This window comes from Cariama cristata, unplaced genomic scaffold, assembly GCF_000690535.1.
Source record: "Cariama cristata isolate BGI_N322 unplaced genomic scaffold, ASM69053v1 scaffold13897, whole genome shotgun sequence".
In the NCBI taxonomy this organism is placed as follows: Eukaryota; Metazoa; Chordata; class Aves; order Cariamiformes; family Cariamidae; genus Cariama; species Cariama cristata.
The window spans coordinates 51,497-77,334 of NW_009626189.1; the positions used below are offsets into that span (position 1 = coordinate 51,497).

Genomic DNA, 25,838 nt, shown 5'->3' on the forward strand with positions numbered 1-25,838 from the left:
AGCAGGAAAGCCCGGAGCATCAGGTGAGGCACTGGCTTTCTGTGGGCAAGACTGATCTTTGGATGGCAGTTACAGAAATAAAGTATTAAGAAACTGCAAAGACTGCAAGAAAATTTTTATCAGCTACAGAATATCACACATTAGGTATTATTCCTTCAGAGTATAAAAATACAGTGTTATCCCCAGTAATTCTGGTGGGCATATGTTGGTTTTTTTTTTTTTTTTAATCGTGACAAGAGACTTAAGTGGATTTCTGCTATGCATGCTACTTTCTCCATGCTTTTGAAAGCTCTTTTAGGATTCTAGTCTCCCCCACTCAAGCCATTTTTGTTCCAAATCAAAACAAAAATTTGAATCATGTTTAATAACCTAACACATCATTACCATTCACTGACCAATGCTTAATGCTTAACTGATGTGTTTAAATTAGCATCCTCAACTAGGCTTGCAGTAAGTTTTTCATATTACTGTCAAACATTTGCATACAATAATGCATTAGATTGGCATCAAGAACTTCTCAGCATCCCTTGAAAGTTTCTGAACCATTATGATTTAAACACGTGAAAGCAGGAGTTATACTTAAAAAAATATGAAACATCACACTTAATCCATGAAAAAGTACATGCTGAAAAAGAAAACAACAAAACATACTATGGGCTTCAACTGACATTTGACACCAAGAGTTTATCTTCTCTTACAAAAAATACTAAGGAGCATGAATAATCCCTTCTCAAAGGGAAGAAAAGTATTAGAGTAGTAATGCTTAACATGCAGATAACATATAGCATTACAAGCAGATGCCTGCAGCCTCCTCAGGAGCTGCATTCTAAAGCCTGACAGGCTAAAATACTTAACTGACTGATAGGAATTATCTGACCAGCATTTTCTGTATTATGATGATAATCACTGACGATGCAGGCTATTAATGCATTTTGGTAATCTTATTTCTTTTGAAAATGCCTATTTAATTTACACCAGAGCAAGTTCAAGTCACATAAACCAATTTTAAGCAGTTCAGAGGGGACAAGTTACAATCCAGCATAATTAGAGAAAGGCATAAAATAACTGAGCAAGTTCTTCTCCATCCTATAAAGAACTTCCAAAATGAAGGTATTCTGCATTTCAGTTTATGTAACTATTCAGTTTTAGTTCACCTAAGTTGCATGATTTTCAAAAAGCTACATAAGATGCCCCATTGATCAGTTAATTTATTTTTACCTATGGGGAAATGCAAAACAGCCTTAGTTTTGCTGTAGAAAAGTCAAGCACAAAAATAAGTTTAATGCCATTCTAAGGAACAGGAAAAACTCACAATTTCCTGGATCATGTACCAGATTTGACTGAAATTTTATTTTATGAAGCAACTGCAGATATAAGTAATGACCTCCTCCCCATCAAATCTTGTTAGTGTTTTCAAGAAACATTACAGAGCATGCTTTATCTCTTGACATGACTACCTTCAATATGCAGAAACATACTGTTGTGAAATTCATGTGCTTCTAAGACATGAGCATAATTTAAAAACCCCTTTACTTCTATATACAGTTACCAGCTGGACAATTGCATAACAAGATGAAACTTTTTTATTGTTTTTAGGGAGGTCAAATCAAAGCTGCAAAGGAATTTTGCTCCATGCATAGAGAGCTGCCACAGAATACCCAAACCAACGGTTCTGTTGTCATGGGCACCAACAAGGAAAAGGCATTTAAATGCCAAGATTTTTAAGAAAACCTTTACTGAACTGGTATAAAGTCAGACCTACAAACTTTATACCTTGGGAACCACAACTAAACAGCTTTAAGAAAAATTCTGCTGACAAAAGGGCACAGGCCTTAATAAACCAACAGCCCTGAACGCCTTCTCCGTCAGTGGGTTTGACACCAGGGCATGCCAGGCTGGAGGGCTGAGCTGCCTAGCAGGTAGCTATGGAGGCAGAGGGACAGACCTTAAGCATGCAGTAAGGCAAGAGAGATAAGACCACAACTGTGCTGTTTAGCTGCTGTGAACACAGTTCTGTCTCCCTTGATTACATTTCTAGCAAAAGTAGTTACTAGTCTTCCCTTTAGAAGTACTTGGAAAACACAGAAATGAGTGCACCTTTATTATTCACAACATATAGAACAAGGCTGTTCTAGGGCTATGGCTATCAAAAACTCTTGTGCCTACTGCTATTACATGAAGTTGTCTCAAACTGATGCACTAGGATCCCATTTCCACTTATGTATGGGAAAGATGAGTAACTTCAAAAGATCATCTTATAGCACCTTTTTGTTGACCTATGTGTAACCAAGTGCCTACAGCACAGTCAGCAAATCATCACCTCCACCAACCTTACTGGATCAGTTACCAACAGGGGATTATTTCCCTTGCCCTGTAAACCTGATGATCCATATGAACAAGGGAAGGCACCCAACAGAACTGCGAGAGCCTAAACCAACCCTTGGATCAGCAGCAGTGACAGAGCTGCTGGCAGAGTTTCAGCTGGTATACAGTATGTTATTTTCTTTGTACGAAGCAGCATGACATCGGGCAATTTGAACGTCTACTTCCATTTGTCTGCACTGAAATCAACCTTGAAACAACAGAAATTAAAACTTGATCATGAACTAATACAAAAGTTACCCAGTTTTTAAGGACCTAAGCCAGCCTCCGAAGTGCTTAGATGCTTAGGTGCTCTCTTTTCTACATCACTTTACATCCCTCGTTAAAGTTGATACAGCAGGCTGTGGTTGTTCAGAAGTGGACATCACTCCATATGTTTTCAGTTCCTATCATGAATTAGGAGACAGCTTTGCAGGACAGTTGGCACAATTTTCAAAAACATCTTAGTGGATTAGAAGCTAAAGTTTGTCAAAAAGCTCCGTATACCACTGCAGGTCTCCAAGGGCCTGATTAACTCCCACCCCCCTCCCTTTTTTTTTTTTTTTCTTTTTTTTAATTGAAGCTTAAGGCTTTAAGCCAATTAAGTGGCTATTCATAGCACTGAATTTAAGGTAGGAAAATCAGCTGATTATATCCCTTGACTCTCTTACACACTATTTGTTTTGTGGGGTGTTTTTTTTTTTTCTTTTTTCTATGAGAACAGAAGAAGCTACAATTATCATAACTTGAAACAGCACACAAAGACATGAAAGTACGTCAGGAACAAAAATTGACCAAAACTATGAAAAATTACTGTCACACTACTTGTTTTATTAACAAGTTTGAAGTATTTGGTAGTCCTGTGATGCTGCGTGACCTTCTCAGGTGGGGCTGGTTTAGCATTCAAGACAGACATACAAAATAAAACTCAATGCATTACTGCATTTACAGAAACACAAACTATGAACTCCTTTTACAGTCATTTACAGTAAAGAGTATTTTTCTTAAGCTGGAAGACTGATAAATTAGCTACACAGATACGTACTGGCAAGCATACAAGCCATTCCAGCACATTAAGCTCTGTTTTCCGTTATTCACCACATCATTTTCTTGCAGTTTCAGGGGTTATATGTTGTTATGAACAAAGAGATTGTAATTTTAGAAGTGAATTAAATTCTAGGAGGACTTTACAACTTAGGCATATGAAGACTTTTAACACACAATATACATGGGCATATTCTTTAGAAAAGCAGCAGGATTCACTTTTCAAAGAATTAAGATCAAATGAAGTATAATTAAGAAAAATAGACTTTGTAAGAAAGTGTTTTCATACAACTTATACGATCTCTGAAATACCATCATAGAGTGGTTTGGTTGGAAGGGATCTTAGACATCTAGTTCCAACCCGCCAATACAACATAACATATTACCTTTAATTTATTTTGGGGAAAAAAACCAAACCAAACCAACAACAAAAAAACAAAAAGCCCCATACACTGATGCAGTAGCTCAAGTTTACATGCAGATGTAAATTGCCCTTCCTCCTGCCCTAAGATTTAAATCTCCACTTGCCAAGCAGAGTGTACATATTAAGTGTCAATTCATTTGAAACATTTCTATGTTCATGTTGCAGCCATAAACTGTCTAAATCGATATCAAGAAATCTGAGGATGTTCTTAACCTCAGTGTCCACATTCACAGAACAGAGTTGCTTATTTTCCTCCATTATATATATAAATATATGCGCACCTTCACATATACCTTTATTTTAACTTTCCAGACTATACTGATCTTCTCCATGAAGAATTCAGTAATTCAGATACAAAAAGTTGGTATTATACTCCCTTACTACATTGTACAAACAGCAGAGAGGTTCATACACAACCAGGCTAGCCTGACACAATCAACGCAAGTTTAACAGAGTACGAGAACAGGTTAGATATTGTTATCTGGTCATTTTCTGAAATGCCAGTTTTATATGCATACATGAGTTTTAAAAAAAATAAATCAAGCAATTCCTCCTCACCATTTGCTTCTAGGAACACTTTTAGAAATAGTCTTCTTATATTGTACAGAATGTAACCATTATTGAAAGCAATGCACAGGGACAGAATTTAAATCAATGAGTTTTCATAGCCCCATATTGGGTTTTGGATTGTGGGGAGGTTGTGGGGTCTGTTTGCTTTTTTCATGGTTGTTTCTTGGTTTCTTGGGGAAGAGTTGTGGGGGTTTTTTTAATCCAAAAAAGCCAAACAGACAAGAAACACTGCCTCCATGCCTACAATCAAAATCAGAAGGTAAAGATCCCTGAGCTCAACAAGGGTACTTAATAGATGCTGTGTTGCCAGCAACTGCAGTTTTTCCACAATATAGCTAGTTCCAAATTACTGTTTAACAAAATTAAAACAAAATTAAAATCAGGCAAAATATATATGCATTGTGAAAAAGGAAAAAAGAACGTAATCTCTCTTCAGCCCAGAATAATGAAGTCATTCAAGGAAAATACAGAATTAAAAAGCTGTGTTATGGCTGCAACAATATTAAGTAGGGATAACATTTACATGCAGAGCCTGAGAAAAGGAAAAAAACCCAACAACATTGAAGACTTCAAAAATAAAGCAATCCTAACAGTCATTGTTCTATATGCATATATACATACACACACATATACAGCATAGCATTATATATTTAAACTGCAAGGTCTTCAGTCTTGTAGATGCCAAAATGCTGGAAACAGAGTCTACAGTTTTCAACTGAAGGAGTTATACAAGACAAAGAAGTAAATAGCCTAAACTATTAGGTAATTTTTAGTTACTCTTATGGTTGTTTGACTAAACTCAGACTTGGCCAATTTCTTGGGGAAAATTTCAGATTACATAACTGAACTTTGCAAACATGCCAGCCTCCAAAGTACACCAAGCCACCTGGTATTCAGAAAAAGATTAAGCACGTAACTTAAAGTTTAGTAGCATATACTGAAATCCTTTAGTATTCCAGCGATCCAGGCAACAACTGAAAGCAGAGAAATCCATTCATTTCTCTAAACTTTGCATTTCTTACAAAATAATATCAATACAATGAGACAGAAACTCCTGAAGTGAGGGTCCAAGACCACTTTATGCCACACAGACACTTTTCACTGTACTCAGTTTCCCAACCGCTGCCTCATTAGGTTAACTGCTTTGCTTAGCAGTGTTTTGTTTTTTTGGGGTTGTGGGTTTTGGTTGGGTTTTTTTGAGAACCCAGAGACCTCCAGACACACTAGAAGAGGTTACGATGCTGTTTAAAGCTCATATAACTCCTACAGAATGATGCTGCACAGGATTATCAACCCTTCCATTTTCACTGACATTTCATCGTAAAATATTGGATTTGAACATAACCATTGACAATGTCTTAATTGCATCCATTAATACATCAATCATCATCAATACATAATCCTCAAACAATTAGAGGCGTTATCCGTAGGGTTTTTTGCCATATGTTTCACTGAAATTTATACTTGGGAAAGGCAGTCTCTGCTTTGTACAAATGTGGAATTCAGCTCAGTTCCAATATTGAAAGCAGTATTGCGTAAGAGTCAGGGATGCATTTATGTTTTTAAAAATTATGTAATCTCTCCAGGGAACATGTGTGTAAATTATGAAGTGTCTGCACACAGGACACTAAAAACTGGCAAGTACAACGCTGAACTGCTCTTGTGTTAACCACTTCTCCACATACGATATTTTACTCTAAGAGATTTAGCATCGAAAGTAGTTTTCACTCTTTTTAAAGATTCTGTTGACAAACTAAATTGAGAAAACTGAATATTTCTAAGAGAAAAAAAATTATCTGAAAAGCATAAAATGAGATTGGAGATTTATCAGAAAACCTATGCCAAAAGAGTAGATCACCCAACATTGCATTTGCACACATTCATAAGGCTGCACAGTCTGATGCCACACCTCCTCTCTTCTCTCCCTCCCTTCTTCCTCTCAAAATGTGAACTTCAGCTTTTATTACAATATTGGGAAACAATTGAAAGTTGACTTAAAGGTCTGAAGCAACAGAGACTACATTTTAGCTTACTCTCGATATCTAATGCAGTAACATGCATGCAAATTTGGCCTTAAGTTCACCACGTAGTAACATTTTTGTTGTTAACAAAAAAGTCAGTCTCTAGCCTTTATCGTAATGCCTGCTGGAACGTGCAAAGCTCTTCCCTTGTGCCTAAACAGGATTCAAATAAATGGGAGAAATATTTTACTAATTTGGTTGAAGTTTCTCAGTACAGTTATTTGCCTCAAATATAGTATTACAGTTGCTAACTTTATTTTGTGTATAGTCTCAGCAGCTTAAGATGCAAAGAAGGAAATATTGGACTCTGCTTGCAAGATAGCTTGCAAAAGGCAAAGTTTAGGGAAAAAGTATGAAACAGATTTTCCAGGGAATGAATGCCAGCAGTGCCCACTGCTAGTTATTGCTGTCTTCCTTCTAATGTCTTCAGTGGCACTATGCTTCCTCCCCTCCTGCCATTCTCCTTAGATATGAATTTGACATGCTATGTACTTGACTTGCCTTTGAGATATGCTAATGAAAAATAGCATGTAGCTAATGTTTTGATAATAGAAACTAATTTAAACTAAAACAAAAGGTACTGAAGCTTGATTTTTGAAACAGAAGATGAAAAAAATAAAGAAAAATCAGGTGAGGAAAAAAATAAGTACACAAACAGAACACGGACTAGAGGTTTTTTTTTCCCTTAACCAACTTAAAATGCATCAGTAATAAGAGGAGAAAAACAGAAAAAAACATGAACAAAAGCAAACAAACAAAACCCCAATAAACCTCAAAACCTGACACAGCAAATGAAAGAATAGGTGAAATGAAATAAGAGCAGCTCAAGAAAGAAAGAAAATGAGTGGGTGACTTCAACAGATGACATGGGTAAAGAAGAGCTGGAGATTGTAATGTGGAAAAAGTGGAAGAGGAATTAAAATATGGGAAGAATGGGAAAAACAAAGAGCAACAGAATTTCAGTAAAAGCACCCCTTTTTCAAAGTGAACTGTGAAAGAGACCCAGAGTTATCCCTGCTCTGTAAGCTCAATTTATTTTGCATTTCCCCATACCCTTTCTTTTAAACTCCCCAAATTTTCACTGCTCCAACTCTCTGAACAAATTCCTGTCTAGAGCCACTAAGTTTCCAGGAGTTGAAATGATTCTTATGCTGGTAGTTACCCAAATGCTATTTCAAGGCTGTCTGTATTCTGAGCACATACATATCCCCATAACTTCTTTATGGCTGTTGAAATACAAAGGCATGCACCAGCATGGAGGCAGGTGGAAATTAAAGGAAGGAAAGAAAAAGATTAAGGAATATGGGTAAAATCTAAACTCATATACACTCATCTCCTAAAGAGCACCTTAAACTACCATCAACAAGCACTGCTGCTGAATAACAGGACATTCACCTGCTCCCAATGCATTAAGCATTACAGATTCATGCAGCCATATGGTGAACTAGACTGAGGATACAGTTTGGTTTAAACCAGCTAGGGTTAAATCAGCTAGCAAATACTCAAAAAAAACCCCACTCTCCAATAGTAAAAGTTATCCATGGTAAGTTTTAAGCCAGCCTGGTCTCCTGTGTGACAATATAAGCACTAGTGACAGCACAACAGAAAGGGCTGGACCACAAGAACAGGAGAACAGAACAGGTCAGTATTTTGGGAAGGGAGGGGAAAAAAAATGTTAGCCTACACCTGCTTTGAAAGTGTTTGTACAACTACAGCATCCGACCATTTAGGATTTTGCAATCTACTTTAAACTGAATAAATCTTTAAAAAGACAATTAATAGCATTCCTAAGGAACAGTAACCATAACAGAGTGAAAAAATGCATTGAGAGCAAAAGGGGAATGGATAGAAAAGTTACTGTCTCTCAGTTTGATCTTTAATTCACTGGACTACGGAAGATCTGAAACCTCCAGAACATGCGGTTTCGGTATGCACTGAACTCTTCAGCATCCATGCAAAGCAGAGCAGTCCATGCCAGTGTCAAGTGTTTCATTACTGCTGGACAGGAATCAGTCATTACAGAAGAGCTTTAAATTGTTTTACTTCCCTCTCTGAAGCCTTAATGTTATGGGATCTCTTTGTCAACCTGAACAAATGGCTTGCTTAAAGTTGCTACTGGAAGATTTATATCTGTTTGTTTTCTAAACATACATTTCAAAATACTTTAACCCTCATCACCCCTCATCACTAGAGCAAGACTGCAGCATCTGGTGTTCATTAAAGCCAGGAAATTCCTGGTTTGCTCTTTATGAAACTGTTGAGAGTTGATAATTGATTTTTTTTAATTCTAGCCTTTGCAAAGAGCTATTTTAACAATTTAACATTAAACAATGAATTTTAATTAGCAATTTCTTTAAATTCTGCATATGCTAAATCCAAACACTAGTCTTTTGCAATTCAAAAAAATCAGAAAATATTTATCAAGTTTGAGTCAATGAATTACCATTATGATACTAAATATATAGTATTTTGCAATCATCAATTTACAAGTTGTAATCCATATGACACAGAAAAGAAAATTTAGTAACTTGCAGGTCATCTGCTCTTAGTTCTTCAGCTTCACCACAGGTTTTTTTTCCCACAAGATACCGGGTCTTGTACAGAACTTAATCTTCAGATCTGTGCTGAACCTTATTATGCACACCTTGTCTGCAAATTTCAATACTTATGTGTTGTAATTAGAAAGAAAATATGTACTCTGCCCATATTGATTTAGTATCGATGATTTCAAATTAAAGAACTTACAACAGCAGTGAGAAGAACACTACATTAAGCTCTAAACATTTCATGACAGACTGAACAACATGACGGAAACACCAGCACAGCTAGAGATGTCTGCCTAATGATTGTTTCTCCCCTCCTATTTTGGGAGGAAAGCTGTGAATGACCAAAGGCCATAACATACGTCCACAAAATGTGAAGCTACTGAAACCGCAGGAAAATTATACTGTAAAATTATATGAAAAAAATCTGGCGTCATTTGATTATGATAAGGTGCAGTGTATGTCTGGGTTCCAAGACTATCCATCTGTAACTGCTCCTCCGTCGCCGAATGACTGCCTACCAGGCATGCCGTTCCCAGCCAAGGAACAGGGAAAGAATTCAAGTCCCCAGAGAGCTGGCCAGTTATTTGTTGCAGACTCTTGTCTCAATCACAAAGTGTCATTAACTGAAGCTAGAGTATGTTAAACACTTAGAATATTTCCCCTATATAAACAGCTGCTGTGGCTGCAAATGGAAAGGTACAGAATTGCAAACAATTGATACCAAGTGTAAACAGAATATATAAACTACACTTTATTTCACAAGAAATAGGAACCTCTAGGTTAAGAGGTTCTTCGTACACATATTGTAATTTACTGTCTTAAGTGTGTATGTGTACACACAACTTCCCAGACCAAAGCCATCCAGAGAGGAGGAGCAGTAGTAACTCTAGAGTCATGCTGCAGTCCACAGGCATTTGAAACTTTTTTTTTTAATATAGTACAGCATATTGCTAAAATGCCTAGTTTGCAGCGCATCACTATCTAAAGTTTCTTTGGCATACTTTCCAGGTTAATCATTGCCACTGCAGATGCACTCAATATGCCCAGCTGTATTGTGTTCTTCCCCCTCTCGATTTTTACTTTTATTATTGGCTCATAAATTCTAGCTGGTTTATTTCCCCTGGTACTCAAATTCATTCCATATACCGATAGAGCTTCACTACAAATTTAAAAGTATCATCTCTTTGAGAATACTAATGAAGAAGTCAAATTAATCTACATATAAAGCTGCATCTCTAAGTATCAATCCAGAATCCCAGTCAGCCACCTCTCTTACCCTTCTTTTCATGGCCTTTCATCCACACTTTTCATCTTCAGAACTAGGCTCATTTAAATTTGAAAGAAAACAAGTACAGGTACTGCTTTATTTCTTCTTTTCTCCCCTCAAAGGAAAAACAAACTCTCCCGCCTCAGTTTCCTGAGGAGCTTTACCTGTGTATCAGTTCATAGCACCTCAGGTAGAAAGTATGCAGGGAACACAGGGAGAGCACAGGTTTGCAGAGAGACATTGTCACTCTCACAGTACTATAAACATTCTTTCCACATACAAATATATGCAAACACATGACACCTGCATTTTTTCCAGTCTGAATTCCTTCCTCGCTTTTCCCCTGTCAAGTGAGATTCTTTTTTCCATGCAGGAGGGGGATTTAATCAATTTGTGCTTCCAATACCATGTGGGAAAATACCTCAGAGACTGAATCTCACTTTATACCATAAAAATATTATTAATCCTGCACCTATCTAAAGAGATTATTTTTCTTCCCATGAGACCTTCATGTACAAAGGTTGTTAGCCCACACCTCCACCTATATGTACTAAATACGATATACAGAGAAATTACTTGAACTCTAATTTCTTGGGTTTTTTAGTACGTATCAGCCTGAACAGAAATACATTCATTGTCAAAAGTCACTCCCAATTTCATTTTTCCTGTCAAAAAGGAGTTAAGTACTACTTTCATTCAGTCACAGCTATGATTCTTTAAGAACAGAACTGGAAGACTTATTTAAAAAAAAGAGACGTTCCAGATTGTATACTTGGTTAACATTAATAGGCTGTAATTCCAAAAGAAGCGTAACTTAAAACACATAATACTGGCCATTACAAAGAAAAATCTCCTCTTAGGTTTCTTAAAGAAACCAAAAAAGCATGCAGACTGTCTCCGTCAGGGACACAATGAGCATCTATTGTTCTAACTGAGACAGACTAACACAGATCTTTGTACCCCATAGAAACAAACAAAAACCCCCACAGAACACCCACTAATCTACAATGTTACCAGAAAGACTAACTGACTTTGGCTGCTGTAAAATAAAGAAATCGTTCAGATTATACGTAGAATTATAAAGAAGAAAGCACACAGGTAAGAGACAGTAAATACAATAGTATTGCTAATAAAGTACTTACAGAACTGCAAGCTACTTAAAATGGGTTTGTACATCAGATACCTATACAAAGCTGAGACAACTTCAACAAGAAATTCTTAGAAAAACAGTAGACTGAAATGAAAATATTTCAGGTGTCCAGTATTGACATGACGACTCTCAAGACAGAATTGTTCATTCTGTGGTTTTACTACTCTAACAACTAATCCCACCCCATAAAAAGAACAAAACAAAATACCTTTTTTCGATTTTGCTCCAATCTTCAACTTTGATGGCCAAGCAATCTGTGTATTTGTTTCTTCCATAATCTGTTAAAAAGAAAGCATTTATGAAAAATTGTAGGAGAACAATAAAAACTTAAAGTCAAAAGTTCACTTTTGGAAAAGATTGTTTACCATTTTTAAATTTGTTGATTATTATTACTTATAAATAGCATAAGTTGTTAACTACTTTTCTGATGTACTTGAGAAGAATTTTTGTCTGGTGATAGGTGGAGCTGAGTTCTGATCATTCAAAAGAAATCCAAAGAGCAAACCAAGATGTTCAACAGTTTCCATGAAGTTCAAATGACCACTACTAGCTATTAGCATGCCCAAGGTCCATCTCAGAAGGAATTTCAAAGCTTTACAATTCAATAAGAATATTTCTTTAGGTATCTTAAAATGGCTTCTAAGTAAAGCCTATCAAATTTAAATCAAGTCCTTTTGAGTTTCCATAAGTCAAGATACACCGGTTTGCCTTAGGCTGTTTTTTTTTTTTTTGCCTCACCTTTATCTGAAAGCAACTTTTTATTGTCAGCCTATCCAGACTTCAAAAATTTTACTCCTTGGTTTAGCAGTTCAGAGAAGATATTTGACAGCATTTATTACAACACAGTGTGCAACCTATGTGTAAATCTCCAGCTAGCCAACAGGAAAAAGCCCTATGCACACACTGATACTTTGAAATCCATGTAGTCATTTGGCTCAATGTGGACTCTCATTCTGTTGATGCCTTTGTTTAGTGAATAAATCCACTGGCCATAGGCATATTATACTGAAAATCAATACTGGCACAGAGTTACAGTGCATCACGAACACATTTAGTAGTAATACAGGAGAAGGAACTGAATGACACCAAAGACTTCATATCTATGAAATGAAATTCAGTTCTAAGAAATGCTGGGCATGTCTACTGAGACTACAGAACTTTTCTTTAACATTGAGATCTCATAAATAAGTATGATGAGATCATACCTCTCATCACACTTGAGACAGAGTATCTGATAATCATGAGCAAGAAGGGAGTACCTCTTCACCATGAGGACCTGAAGAAATGAGAATGATCTGCCCATATCAGTCCATGACAAGATGGTTGTAGGATGCCAAGAAAATGCATCTATTAAATATCATGCTAGGCTGCATCAGACAGGGCATTTTTTAATAGAGGTGTTGACTACAGAAGGCCCTGATGAATTTTCACCTGGAACAAATTGTCCAGTTCTGTTCACACATGGACGAGATCTTGTACAGCAAAAAACAAAAGGGTCCTCAGTCCTTTGAAAATTTTAGTAGCTTATTATAAAAGAGATTAAGAGTGATCAGTTTGCTTAGCTCGACTAATGTCAGTTAGAAGGGGTCCTGGAATCACAGAACAAGTTTGGAAGAAAGGGACCTCTGGAAGTCACTGAAGTCCAATCTCACGCTCACAGTGGGGCCAAATGCAAAGTTCGGTCAGGTTGCTCAGGGCCTTGCCCATCAAGCTCTCATTACCTCAAAGGAAGGAGATTCTACAGCCTCTCTGCACACTTATTCCAGTGTGGGGCCACCTTTACTGAGACATTGTTTTCTCATACCTGGTTGATTTTTCCTTTGCTCAACCTTTGGCTGTTGTTACCTGTGCACTTTCAGAAGCCTGACTCAGTCTACCTTCTAACCACACCCATAGAGTAGCTGAACATTGCTATTAGATCCCTCTTTTACCTCACTTCCTCCACGCTGAACAAACCCCGCTGTCAGCTTTGTTTTGTACATCAACTGCTCCAGGCCCCCGATTAACCTGATGATCATCCACTGGAGTCGCTCCCGCTTGTCAGGATCTTTCTTGGGCTGAGGGGGACATAACTGGACAAAGTACTCCATACCCAGCCTCACAGTAACTGAGTAGACAGGAATAACCACTTCCCTTCATCTGCTGGGTCACGCTATTTTAGAGAGTGAGTCTATGTAAACATACATAGGGCGGTAATAAACATTAAGAAGATTATTTAATGCATATGGTGGTAAAAAGTAAACAAGTGCTAACTGTAAACTTAGGCTGTAAAGTAGAAAACACCCTAAATCAGAAGAACTGAAAGAATATTTGATTGCTGTAAGGAGGGAATAGGTAGGAAAGGAAAAGGAAAGAGCTTTTCAGATGGCAACTCTCAGGGTCTGGTTCCTCCTCCATAAGGTACATTTGTTCAATTTCCTTAGAAGAACTAAAAAAAAATTTGTATTCTTTCGATTCCTGATACAAATGAGAATTACAATACACAAAAAGCAGACACTGTCCAAAAAAGCCAGCTCACCCGAGTTGGGGGGAATTAAGCAAAACAGTACATTTTAATACTTCTAGTCATCTGCAACAAGCATAAGCAATAACAAAAAAAATTAACATTCCAAAATAATTAGTAAAGCCACTTCCAGGAAAAAAATGAATGCATTAAGAAAACAGCTATGATACCAACAAGTTCTCCATAATAGTATAATACAGAACTAAAGGTAGACTTCACTAATAGTTCTTATCTTCTACATCCAAATCCCTAGGACATCACAACTTCCAGATGAGTACACCATGTGGAAAAACTGAAAGTGCCAGCCAGACTTCATTATAGTATATTTTTGGTTTCAGCAACTATTGGATAATAAGTTACAGCTGAAATAAGACATTTCCAGGAGGGTGAAACTTTATCAGCAACATACACATACTTTTCACAATTTTCCAATCCAGATGTGAAAAAAGCTATTTCAAAGAATTCACTTGTGTCTGATAGAGGGCTTCGAGCCAGGATTATTCTTAATCGTGCAACAGGCGATGAAATACACAGAAAATAGGGAGGCATTAGCTAAAAGAAGCAAGATGCTAACACAAAGAATGGTGCAGGATTGAGTTAAAGAATATCCTACATAAAAGTAACCACAACAGATGAGACAGAAGAGAAGTGAATGAATGTCAATCAAAGACAAGTGTTACATCCCATCAGTCCTCTACCCTCTCAATAAAGTTTGGAGCCTTCTGTCTTCGAGAAATTAAATCCTCCACATTTCTCATCCTAAACCAAAACAAAATGAAAGCCCACAACTTCAGAGATGCACACATTATGGGGATGTACGAGAAAGATGCATACGAGATCTTCAAAGGAAAAGAAGTCTGACTGCCAGCCACTGAGATTTGGCCATCTAATATCCTTAAGCTCTTTGGACAATGCAATGCAAAAAATTACCACATTAGACCAAAAAGACGACTCTGGTCACTACAAAGACAAGTTTACCTCCTATCTCAGGCAGTTAGGCAAAAAAAAGTCTGGATGCATTTAAATGAAGCGCATTTATTGAAGTAGAAAAATGCTCAGAATATGTGCTGGCTTTCAACTTCAAGCAGTAAACTTTATGATAAATTCCATGCTGATTGCAATAATCATCTTTTCCACAATTTTGAAAACCACTCATTTTATACGAAAAAATAAAATAGTTTTTGCTGCAGCACTTATTTTTTCAGCAGTGAAAAAAATTTATCTTGCCTGTAAAACAATTTGAGAATTTTACCTGCCTAAAAAGGTTTGCAATGGAAAGCAACTTCTGGTTTTATTTGAGAAACTGGGTTTTCACAGGAACCCTTAAGAAGAGTTTAAACTATATTGATAGCTTTTTAAATTATTTATTGTATTTATTTTATTATTTATGTATTGTATTTTTTTGTAACACCAGGAGTGTCACAAAGCTCTAGGAAACAAGAAACATCAACTTTTAGTTCTGCTTTACCATTTTAACCCAGGCAGTTTTAAGTGCTAGGATTTTATTTTTTTTCCTGAAACAAATTTGGATTCATTCCATAAAAACTTTAACTGCATGTTGCAATGGAACAGTTTTATTAGTGAAAACTCGGTGTTATGCCACATACCCTGAAAACAGCAGTACTGCTCTCAAATGAACAAAACAGAAAACAGAACTCCCTTTACAAGTAATATAGATATAATACATGTATTTTAACTGTACAAATACTTTAGTCAGAAAACATGTAGAGGAAATTCAGCCTAGGGATGAATGAATCAGAGTTCACAATCTCTGCAGAATAGCACCTCTGCTTAGACTTCTTTTCATATAAAGTGATAGGGTTTATACTAATCAGTACTCTCCTTGCCTTGAGGGGATCAACTGACCAAAGACAGCAGGCATATTTGGCAGCAAGATTTAATCCCATAGTAAATCTCATGCTTCTTCTCAAAATGAGGGAAATCCGAAGAAATTATCTATCTACATCTTCCCTTCCTCCCCTTTCCCCAAGAGAAACTGCAGTGTTTACATAGCCAAAATATGTAAGCTATTCTCAGTGGAGTACATACAGAAGATGACACAAGATACTGGAAGATACCAACAAAACAAATAAGACTGTGCCATGACCCTGAAAAAAATGGCTCTAGTTGTAAATCATTGGGCCTTCAAGAAAAAAAACATCTAGCTGTAAGGCAGCTGGAAGAAAAGCATTTGGCTTCCTTATATTCCAGCTTGAAAAAAATTTATAGTTTCAGCACTTTGGGGAGTTTTTACATTAAGACGGCAAGAAATTATTTTTTCCTACATTGTAATTTTTCTTTAGCTGATTTTGGATGGAAACTGGAATGCAAAAAACCAATCAACCAAAACTCCCCAAAAGCCCACGAGCATTTCAAAATTCAAAGGAAGTATTTTACACACAGTAGATGAAAAAGAACAATATCTCAAACAGACCTTTCTTCATTTAAAACAAGCCCATTAAATGAAAGTATTATTCTTTATAGTCAGTACTGTTATCTATTTCTGATCTTCCCACCTTTGACATTTCTGCATCTTGGCCATTTCTGCCTTAGTTCTTATTCACAGTGAAAGGAAGAACGGGAAGAAAGGAACCTGCATCTACCAGTGGGTTTCTAAAATTGGTTTTCTCAACTTCAGCTCAACAACGAGCTCATTTCAGTTTGTTATTTCATCAATGGGAAAAAAACCCCACCCATCCTCTCTTTCAGTGTGAGGAATTACGTTCCTCAGTTTAACCATGCCTAATACAACAGAAGATATATATACACCATTTTAACATGTAGAGTACTTGGACAATGAATAAGCACAGATGTTGAAAATCTTGTAAACACATTTAAACTACGTTTATCCTAATCTGTCTGTAAGAAAATTTTTCTTATTTTTTAAATACCCAATACTAGGTTTTGTAGATACCCTGAAATTTTCCTGCTATTAAAAACCTTAGAAAGCAGTGAAATTGTATGCCCACGGGTGGTTTTTAATTTATCTGTCCACATCATGTTTTGAACAACTGAGTTTTTGTCTTGTAAGAGTTTTCCAAGGTCTTCCTCTGTGCAGGTTAAAAACAAACAGAAATGCCTAGGTTTAGATCAAAAACATCAAGGGCACTAGACACTTACACGTAAGTATTTGCAGTACTGCAACAGTACCTTATTTTCAACTATCAAACAACGCAGATCCTCAGAGAGCACTTGACTTCTTTGCCACTTGGAATATTTCAGAGACTATGCTCCATTTCTTGTAAGCAGACTGCAAATCCTGTCCAGGAGCCTGGTGACAAACACTGAAAGCTGAACATCCTGCATGAAGTGTTTTAGCAGATCAGTTGGGTGAATTATATAAAAGAAAATTAAGTTGAATAACTACAGGTGACCATATCCATGAAAATAAAAATCATTATTGCCTCTGAGGCAGCATAAAACAGAGGTGGATGAAAAGCAGGGGAGAGAACTGAGCAGTGATTCTTCTGCCTTAACTAACCCTTCTAAAATGTGATCCAGTTCCCTCTTGGGTACTGGGGGCAGGTCTTACTCCCCCAGCAGGTTAAGTGACAAAGCAAAAAAGGACACTACAGCAAAAAATAACGATATCCTTCCACACCTTGGTTTTTACTCTGAAACTGCCTCTGTGTGCAGACAAAAAAAAGCTACCACAAAGCATATAATCAAGAGTGGGCCCAAACTAAATTCCCTATTAAAGTCACTCTTCATGTCATTCTCAAACCTACGTTTACATATCTCAGAGGGCATTTCTCAGTACAAAATCAGCTTCCAGCAAAATAAAGGTATGACCAAATAAGATGCAATTTTTCCAAGTAGTATGAAGTTTAAAATCGAAAAAAGTTTGATGCTAATGTAACAAGGGAAAAAGCAAGTGGGGAAAGAAATGTAAACTACTGTGAATTAGAAAAAGAACAAAACCACATTGACATATGAGACAAAATGTAGACAAAAAAAACCCCCAAACAAAATCCCAAATTGCAAGGATCAAGTTCTCCATCAAGCAGATATTGGGTAAGGACTGGAAAAGCATGATAAACACTGTTCATTTATATTCTGGAGCAGCAAGTATAAGGGCACTTCTAAAGAATTATTATTGGCAACATGACTATCTGGAACTTCAGAGGCAACTGCAAGCTCAAGATGGTTCCAAATCTCCACTTTAACATAGCACCGATCCCTTTCTTCCCTGACAAGAACTATAAGGTGCATGGAGTCAGGAACAACCCCCAACATGTATTACTAAGAAACAAGTGCTACCCAGTGTAATAGTGTACAGTTAAAAATTGCTGCAGTGGAGAAAATCCCAGCTGTGAAGGTAGGACAAGGACAGGGAAGGACAGTGAGGATTAGAAAAAGTATTATCTACATAAAGGTCGTGACAATAGAAATTCTCTAAGTAGATGTTTGATAATCTTGTTTTGAAGTTGAATCTCCACCAAGTTAAAGAAAACACAGCAATTCTTTATGGATTACCATAGCTTGCTAAGTAAGGTTAACTCGTACTCAAGAAATATTTCATACACAGCTGATGAAGGGAAGGTGACTGATTATTGTTACATCACTGCCTCCATCCCCACTTTTAATGGGACTGTTTTCTGAGAACCATTTTTCCCCAGTCCTCAAGAAAATATATTCCATTAATTTTACAAAAGACAAAGATGAAAGTTACTGTGCAAGACAGCAAAGAAAAAAAATGAAACACAGGAATATGAATAATAAAAGAAAAAACAGTACCATGGTAATAGCCTTTCAAAATTTGACAAATATGTTTTTCCATAAACATGGAATATTAATGGGAAGACTGTTAGTTTTTATGACAGTAAAACTGTCTTTTTGCAGATCCAAAACAGTCAAGTAGTTGCTGTTGTGGGTGCAGAAAGCAAGCGAAGCATCATGTTGATACTCTACTGAGCTCTGCAGGTAGAAATAAAGATTCCTGCCATCAACACCCACCCTGACTTCGCCCAGCACAACTGATTCCTGAACTCTACTGCGTATCTTTTTGCTCTTCCATAGGTACATTTTAACTGCTTAATTATTCACAAGGAGCACACTGTTTAAAGGATAAAAGGGAAAATACTTCAGCAGTGAGCTTAAATCACAATGCTAGTTGAACAAGCTTAGGACAAAATAACTGTGAAAGCTTTGTGAGTATGGCGTTGAATGATAAAGTGAGCTTTAAAAACAAAGGCTGTAACAAGTCAGATTATTTTTTTTAAGGCATCAAAACCACTCCAAAGCCAGGTTTCTTACAAAACGGAGATCAAAACATGATGGAACTTTACATGATGTCATCGATCATCTGATACAGATTTTTAAGAATTTGTTCTTCCAAATATTACCTAAAATATTCTTCAGGATACAAAATTAATTCAGTAGTTAACTGAAAATACTGTAAGAGATATCAGAATGGTCTGATCACATTGATCTTACCACAAGATAAACATCATCCTCATTTTGTGCCTGTTAATCTTCCTTTACACCTAGAACAGCCTTAAGTAGTGAAATTGGTTAATATAAAACTGACATGTAGTGCCGTCTTGTCTTAATCTCAGTAATATCTGTAAAATGCCTTGTTAGTAGACATGAATAAGCGTTTTAAGATAGATACAGGTCCTTACCCACCATCATTTACAAATGCACAGAAGCCGCATTTGATACCAACACTTTCTGCTAAAACATCCTGTTTTCATAAATCAAGTGCTCCAACTGCTCTAACTCAACAAAGTAGCCACAAAAAGTGAACAGGCAACTCAACAAGTATTTCTAAATCAAACTGAATATGGAAAGCATAAGCTTGCATTCTGAACACAGCTTTAAGAACTATAATGAAAGCTGGGGCTGTGCACAGAATACTTAGAAGTTTGGAGTTCCAGCTGATCAGCAATTTTATTTTAATTTTGACAACAAAAACATTTTTCTTTCCAAGAAGAGACACAGACAAAATACGTTCAACACTGAACAGTCATAGTTTTGACGCCAAATCTGCTTGTAATTAACAAGTCAAGAGTACCAGGGCAAAGGGATTAGTTATCCAATTTACTAACTCTCACAAGAAAAAGCTAAAATTCAGTATTGCAGATTTCCTTCATTAAAATTTTTTAACATCCAACTGAGCATTTCATTTTAGAAAATGAAACCATTACATGTACTGTCTAATTCAGTATTAACGAAATAGTGACATGCAACAATTTTAAAATGGGACCTCAGGCTGCCTAGTAAAAACAAACGTGCACAAATTTTGCCACTCTCTGAATATTTTGTTTCAGAGACATAAAATGGTCATCTTGCATCTTCTGCTTTCAGAGAAGTTGCAGTAGCATGGCTCCCTCAGCATGTATGCATTTACAGCAATATAAACAAGTCTACAGTGTATTTAAAACATGGACTACCATTTGCAAGAAAGTTTTTAAAAAATTAAATATTTCTATACAAGCAGGAGAGGACCTGAGCTGAAGAGTCACAGTAGACAAGTAAAATTCTAGATCGGCTGATACTTATTTCTTCTAATGTAGAAGTGGTGGAGCAGCAGTATACAAGAGGATGACTAATCCCTGAACATGAGTTTTGGCAGCAAGAACAGAGCGATGGGTACAGCTGGAACCAGGAGGAGTATTATATTTAATGGTTTGTTGTTTTTTGGGGGTTGGGGGAGGAGAAAGCAGGGGAAGAACAAGGATGGGAAGGAAGAACAAGACGAAAAGGAATCACATAAATTTACCCAGGAACCAACAGTATGAATTCAGCCTCTAAAACTGGTGAGGCCAGAGTAAGTGCTTGGGATGCCAGAGCCAGAACACATCAACGGGACAGCATCAAGGACTACTGGGTTTGGTGAGGAAATATGGGGCATGTAAGAAGTTAAAAAAGAGGAGATGACAAAACTTAGCCCAAAGCTCAGCACAAATACGTACCTCTTCCACAAGTCTGACCTACATTTTGGGTATTGCAATGGATTCCTATCCCAAGCTCTGTTGTGGTGGTTCCCCCCATCTCCCTGAGGTGGTCTACATATGAAATTCAAAACTAGAATTCACTGTTTATATTACAACTACTACTCTAAAAAGAAGGCAGTACAGTGCATCTGACTCCACAGTATTAAAGCCACCTTTCTGGAGGTAAAGGCGAGGGGCTATTTCTGAGCAGGAGCAGATGGCCCCAAGGCACTCACACGTTCCAGACTAAAACACCGTTTAGAGTTTGCAGTTTGTGTTCCTGTGCGGCAAAAAAAACATCTCCTATGCAGAGGGGCAGCACAGTGACAATTCAAACTATGAAACATAGGAAATCCTTTAATAATTTTGTTCTTAATTTAGATTGCCGATACTAATAATTTTCATGTAAGTGTAAACTACTTAAAAATATACAACAAAATGATGGATAGGGAGGACAAGGATCGAGCCCCAGTTGCGTAAGTATCTGTACAGGAAGGAGCATTATCAAAAAAGTGCCTTCGCAAGGGCAAGGAGATGACTGCATGTGTCTCTTGTAGGGTAGGGGTACCTGATTTTCCTATTTTATATTCTGTCAGAAACACCGAATACATTTTTAGAAAAGTATCTGTATGAGACTACTTGGCTAGTCCTTCTCCCCTAATTTTATCTGCCTTTGAGAAGGGTAATATTTAAGTTATCTTAGAAACTATTATATGGGATAACCTGTATGGGTAAGGTTCAATACTGCCATACATGGTTTTTTTCATGCTTCCACAAAATTATTTGGTTTATTTCTGCCAGAATTTAATCTTCACATACTAATTTGTCCATCTTTGTTAAACTGATTTTTATTTTAAGTTCATTTTATTAAACGCCAAAGTAACTTTATTCAAAAAAAATTAAATTGTTTCCAAATTTTCTGACTAATCTAGATCAAGGTATAAAAAGGCAACAGAAGGAAAACCTGTCTGTTTCTCATTTGCATACTTCTACACAGCTTCATGTCAAACTAAGCAAAATACTAACATGTTTTCTTTCAACTTCTCATGACCTAGAATTTTGTGGCCTGCATGTAAGGACTTTGAGATTTCCACAAAGAAGCAGGCAGGCTGTTTGTTGTTAAGGACTATATCCTAGCCCAGACTAAATTACCATCTTCACTAGGTATTCACAGCTATTCCTAATGACCTTATCAAGAATAAAGGCAAGCATGTACAGGATGAAGAGGCACTGAAGCTAAAATTAGAGGACAAGATTAACATCACAGACAATGTATTCATTTATTCATCATTTTGATCAATGGGTATCAGCTGATAATACTTCAAAAAACCTCATTAACAGATTATATGTAAAGACAATAAAGGCATCAGAGTAAACAACATCAGCTTTACAACTCAAATTTTCAGGCTATAAATAAAAGCTGTAAATCAGCAGAGAGAACTGAGGAAAGCTACCTGTGTGGATATGGCTTTGGAATTTATATTGTTTCCTTTTCCATTAAGGCATTTTTAGTTTAGAAGGGAAGAGAGCACATGCATGCATGCACACATACTACATCTTTTTTTAATCTTCACTTTACCTGAAATGAACTGGGAAAGATCACTCTTAAAATAAGGGTCTTGTTTAAGCAAGCAAGTATTGCAGTATAGCTGCTGCATCTAAAAACTGTACCAAGTGAACCCTCTGCAACAGTAACACACATAGAACTTTGTACTTAATTTACAGATACAGCAAATAAAGTTAAGTGAGAAGAAAACTCTGATCTATCAAATGCCCTTACCTACAGAGAAACATTAAAATCCTTCTTTTACTCAACTTGAATGTTTTGTTTATCCTCAATGGAACTATTAATCAAAGCTCACAGAAAATACTCTTATTTTAAATAAATGACTTAAAGTATAGTAGAAAAATATAAAGGGATTATCTAAGCATGCAAAAAGTAAGGTCAAAATGTATCTGTGTGTACAGTGTTAATAAATTCTATACAAGTAATAGGAAAATGGGGAAATTTATCTAACAAAAAAACTACTTAACACTGAAGACCCCAGAGCACATCGTTGGAAACGCCAATATATGCAGCCAACTCTTCTCTCCAAAAGCAGAAGCAGCAAATCTCCTCCCTACAAATCAGGAACCCAGTGTATACTATTAATTTGTAACATTCTCATACTCACCTCCTCTTTCCTCATTTCTTTTTCAGGGGGAAATGAAAGAGTACAAGTATTTCTGAAGATAAAAATCCCTCCTCTATTTTAAGAGAGAATTTAACTTTCAGAGTGAAAAGGATTACACATCTCAATCAACACTGTGGTGACAATGGTGACAATTGCTCCTTCTCAGTTGCTTTACAATTCAAGGTCTTGCACAAAATGTTAAGTGTAGCAATAAGGTGGCACAAAATGGAACTTCATCATCAATTAAAATTCTGATTCGCTTGGAACTCAGACCAAGCTCCAAGCAGTGATGTAGAGAGTCACTCTGTATACTACTATGGGATCAGAATCCCTACTGTTTCTGGCCAAGGAATTTTTCATAAGCAACTCAGTAAGGACAGCTGGTGTTTTAGGACTCTTATCTGCAGTGGGTACTTCAAGGATTAGGCCCAGAAAGCATTTTCATATTACAGGTAAACTCTCAAGATTGTACCCATTATATCAGAAGCAACACAGAAGAAACTAAAGATGAAAAAAAAACAACACAAAGAACAAAACCCATGTAATTACTCCATTCCCTTAACAGAATGATTGCTATACTAGAGACGTGATGAATGCAGTTTTCCACAAGAATGAAGTCTTCCCACCACTTAGCTCTGCCTGAACTAAGCAAAAAGTTAAGTAAGCATTCTTGATTTACCTTTCTGGAGAAACTGATCCAATCTAAACAGTCTCCTTCTTTCCACTGGGTGTGGTTTTGCCAAGAGGGAGACAAACTTCTCAGTCTCAAGATTTCCTGAAAACGTTGACTACCACTGACATTCTTTCAACTCTCTAATCCATACCACCCTTTCTGAGCAGTTGCTTCCTCTTCCCGGGGAAGCTAAATGAGAGGAAGCTCAATGTCAGCTAGAAGCACATGCCAGCATTCCCATCACAGCCTAGCACAGCCAGGCGTTTCAAGCAAGTTCTGGAAATGTATGGCCTTAATATATCCTTGTCACGTGCTATGAGCCAAACTCTACATCAAGCGGTTATTTTAATGCTAATGTAGAAACTGATTTCTACCCAGAAGAAGTGGAAGGTGTAGAACCAGTTTCTGCAGTTCAAAACTGCTCCTGTGGTTGAAAGAGACAAAACCCATGATAATGTATAACCACCATGAACTATGTCTCACTAGAACAATAAATAGCACTGGAAGAAACCGATAGCCGAGCGGTTGCCAACAGAAATGGGAGTATTGCCTTAGGGAAACCATAATTATAAATAGGCAGTTCAAGAGAAGTCATGGATGAAGACACATGGAAAGAACTTACTGCTCAACACGGATAATAATCAGCCTGAGATATCTTAGTCTCAGGTCAATGATTAATATTTTTTATGCCTGAAAATCCTCTAAGCCATTCACAGGTGAAGCTCTACCTACATGTTTCATGTTCAGAGCTTAAAAAGGAAGACCAACCAACTTTCAGCCTGATCTACTGCAGACAGAAAAAAAAAAATTTTTTAAAGTTAAATCTATTTGTATCAGTATATACTATCTATAATTACAACGGCATTCATGTATAAACACTGTATCAATATATTCACACATAAGAATTTTGCAAAAGTTACAAGGTTTGCCCCAGATCAACCTAACAAACATTTTCCAAACAAGTGAAAACACAGGATGTTGCAAAACAAGTCCTTCCACTGTCTTAGATAAACAAAAAGGGCTTAAGGCAGCTTCCTCACTGCCCTTTGCTGCCAAGGCCTCCTAAACAAATGTACATTCATCAATAACTACTGCATACAGAAGAGGAATTTAACAGAAAGGTGATTAAAGATGCAGTTAGATATACCTATTTTTCACATCTTCACATCCCTGCAATTTTTGTCATTTTGTTTTTGGCTTTTTTGTTTGTTTGTGTTGTTGTTGTTTTTTAAATCTCTAACTGCTACTGTTTCCAGTATCTATACTGGAAGACCAACTCATTTTAAAGGATCGTTTCACCAAATATTGCTTCCAAAATGGACCCCGTATCTTTTAAGGTGCTACTCATTTAATAAAATAAGAACATACAGATGAAGCATGTCCCATGTAAGGACAGGAAAAAAAAAAAGGAAAAAAAATCCCTAGTCTTCCTTTACACTAAGCTCCTAATAATTAACAGAAAAGATTTTGGTAAACACATGCAACATTTGCATCTTCACATTTTCAAACATGATTACATCCCCTTCAGGAAATAACAGAATCTGCAGTCAAGAGAAGCACGAGCATTTAAACACACATTTTGCCTAAATTCAGTGATATCTTAAAAAACCCTAAGTATCTGCAACTGTGCAAATGAATATATTCGTACAAACATCATTTCTCGTTGATTAAAAACAAAGAAACAAAACCTAAATAATCTCAAACATTCAGAAACAAGAAAACCGACAAGTTACAGCTGGCTGGTAGTATATTGTGCTTTCCATGAAACTAAATTCTGTGAATAAACTCTTGATAGCCAAAAAAGGAAGAGCTGAGGAACTCCTTCAGAAATACTCCAAAAGCCCATGACTAACACACGTATATACTGAATTACGCTGAAATGAGCAGCTTACATCTGACATGGAGGCAAGCACTGGGGCAGAGCACCACGTGTACATCATCTCTAGTCACTACCTTCTGCACGTGCAGTCCCGCGTTAGCCCAAGAACTCCACCCAACTTCTACTAAATCCACAACTTTCACCTATCGCTCACCATACTGTTGACAGTCCCATGATACTGCTAGATGTACACCTTTGACCTGAGAAATTTCAGAATGACAGGTTATCATCAGCATTAAGATTTTCAAGTGTTAATGAAAAAAAATACTTGATGATGCAAGAACCAAA

At 36.8% G+C, this 25,838-nt stretch overlaps 1 protein-coding gene across 1 annotated transcript in view; it reads right to left on the minus strand.

The window, feature by feature from the left end:
- Positions 1 to 25,838, minus strand: part of BICC1 (BicC family RNA binding protein 1) — a 73,611-nt gene that overhangs the window by 44,291 nt on the left and 3,482 nt on the right. Inside the window, exon 2 of the mRNA XM_009703925.1 lies at positions 11,592 to 11,661. Coding sequence (XP_009702227.1) covers positions 11,592 to 11,658 — 67 coding nt within the window. The 5' untranslated portion in view covers positions 11,659 to 11,661. The remainder of the gene's footprint in view (positions 1 to 11,591; positions 11,662 to 25,838) is intronic.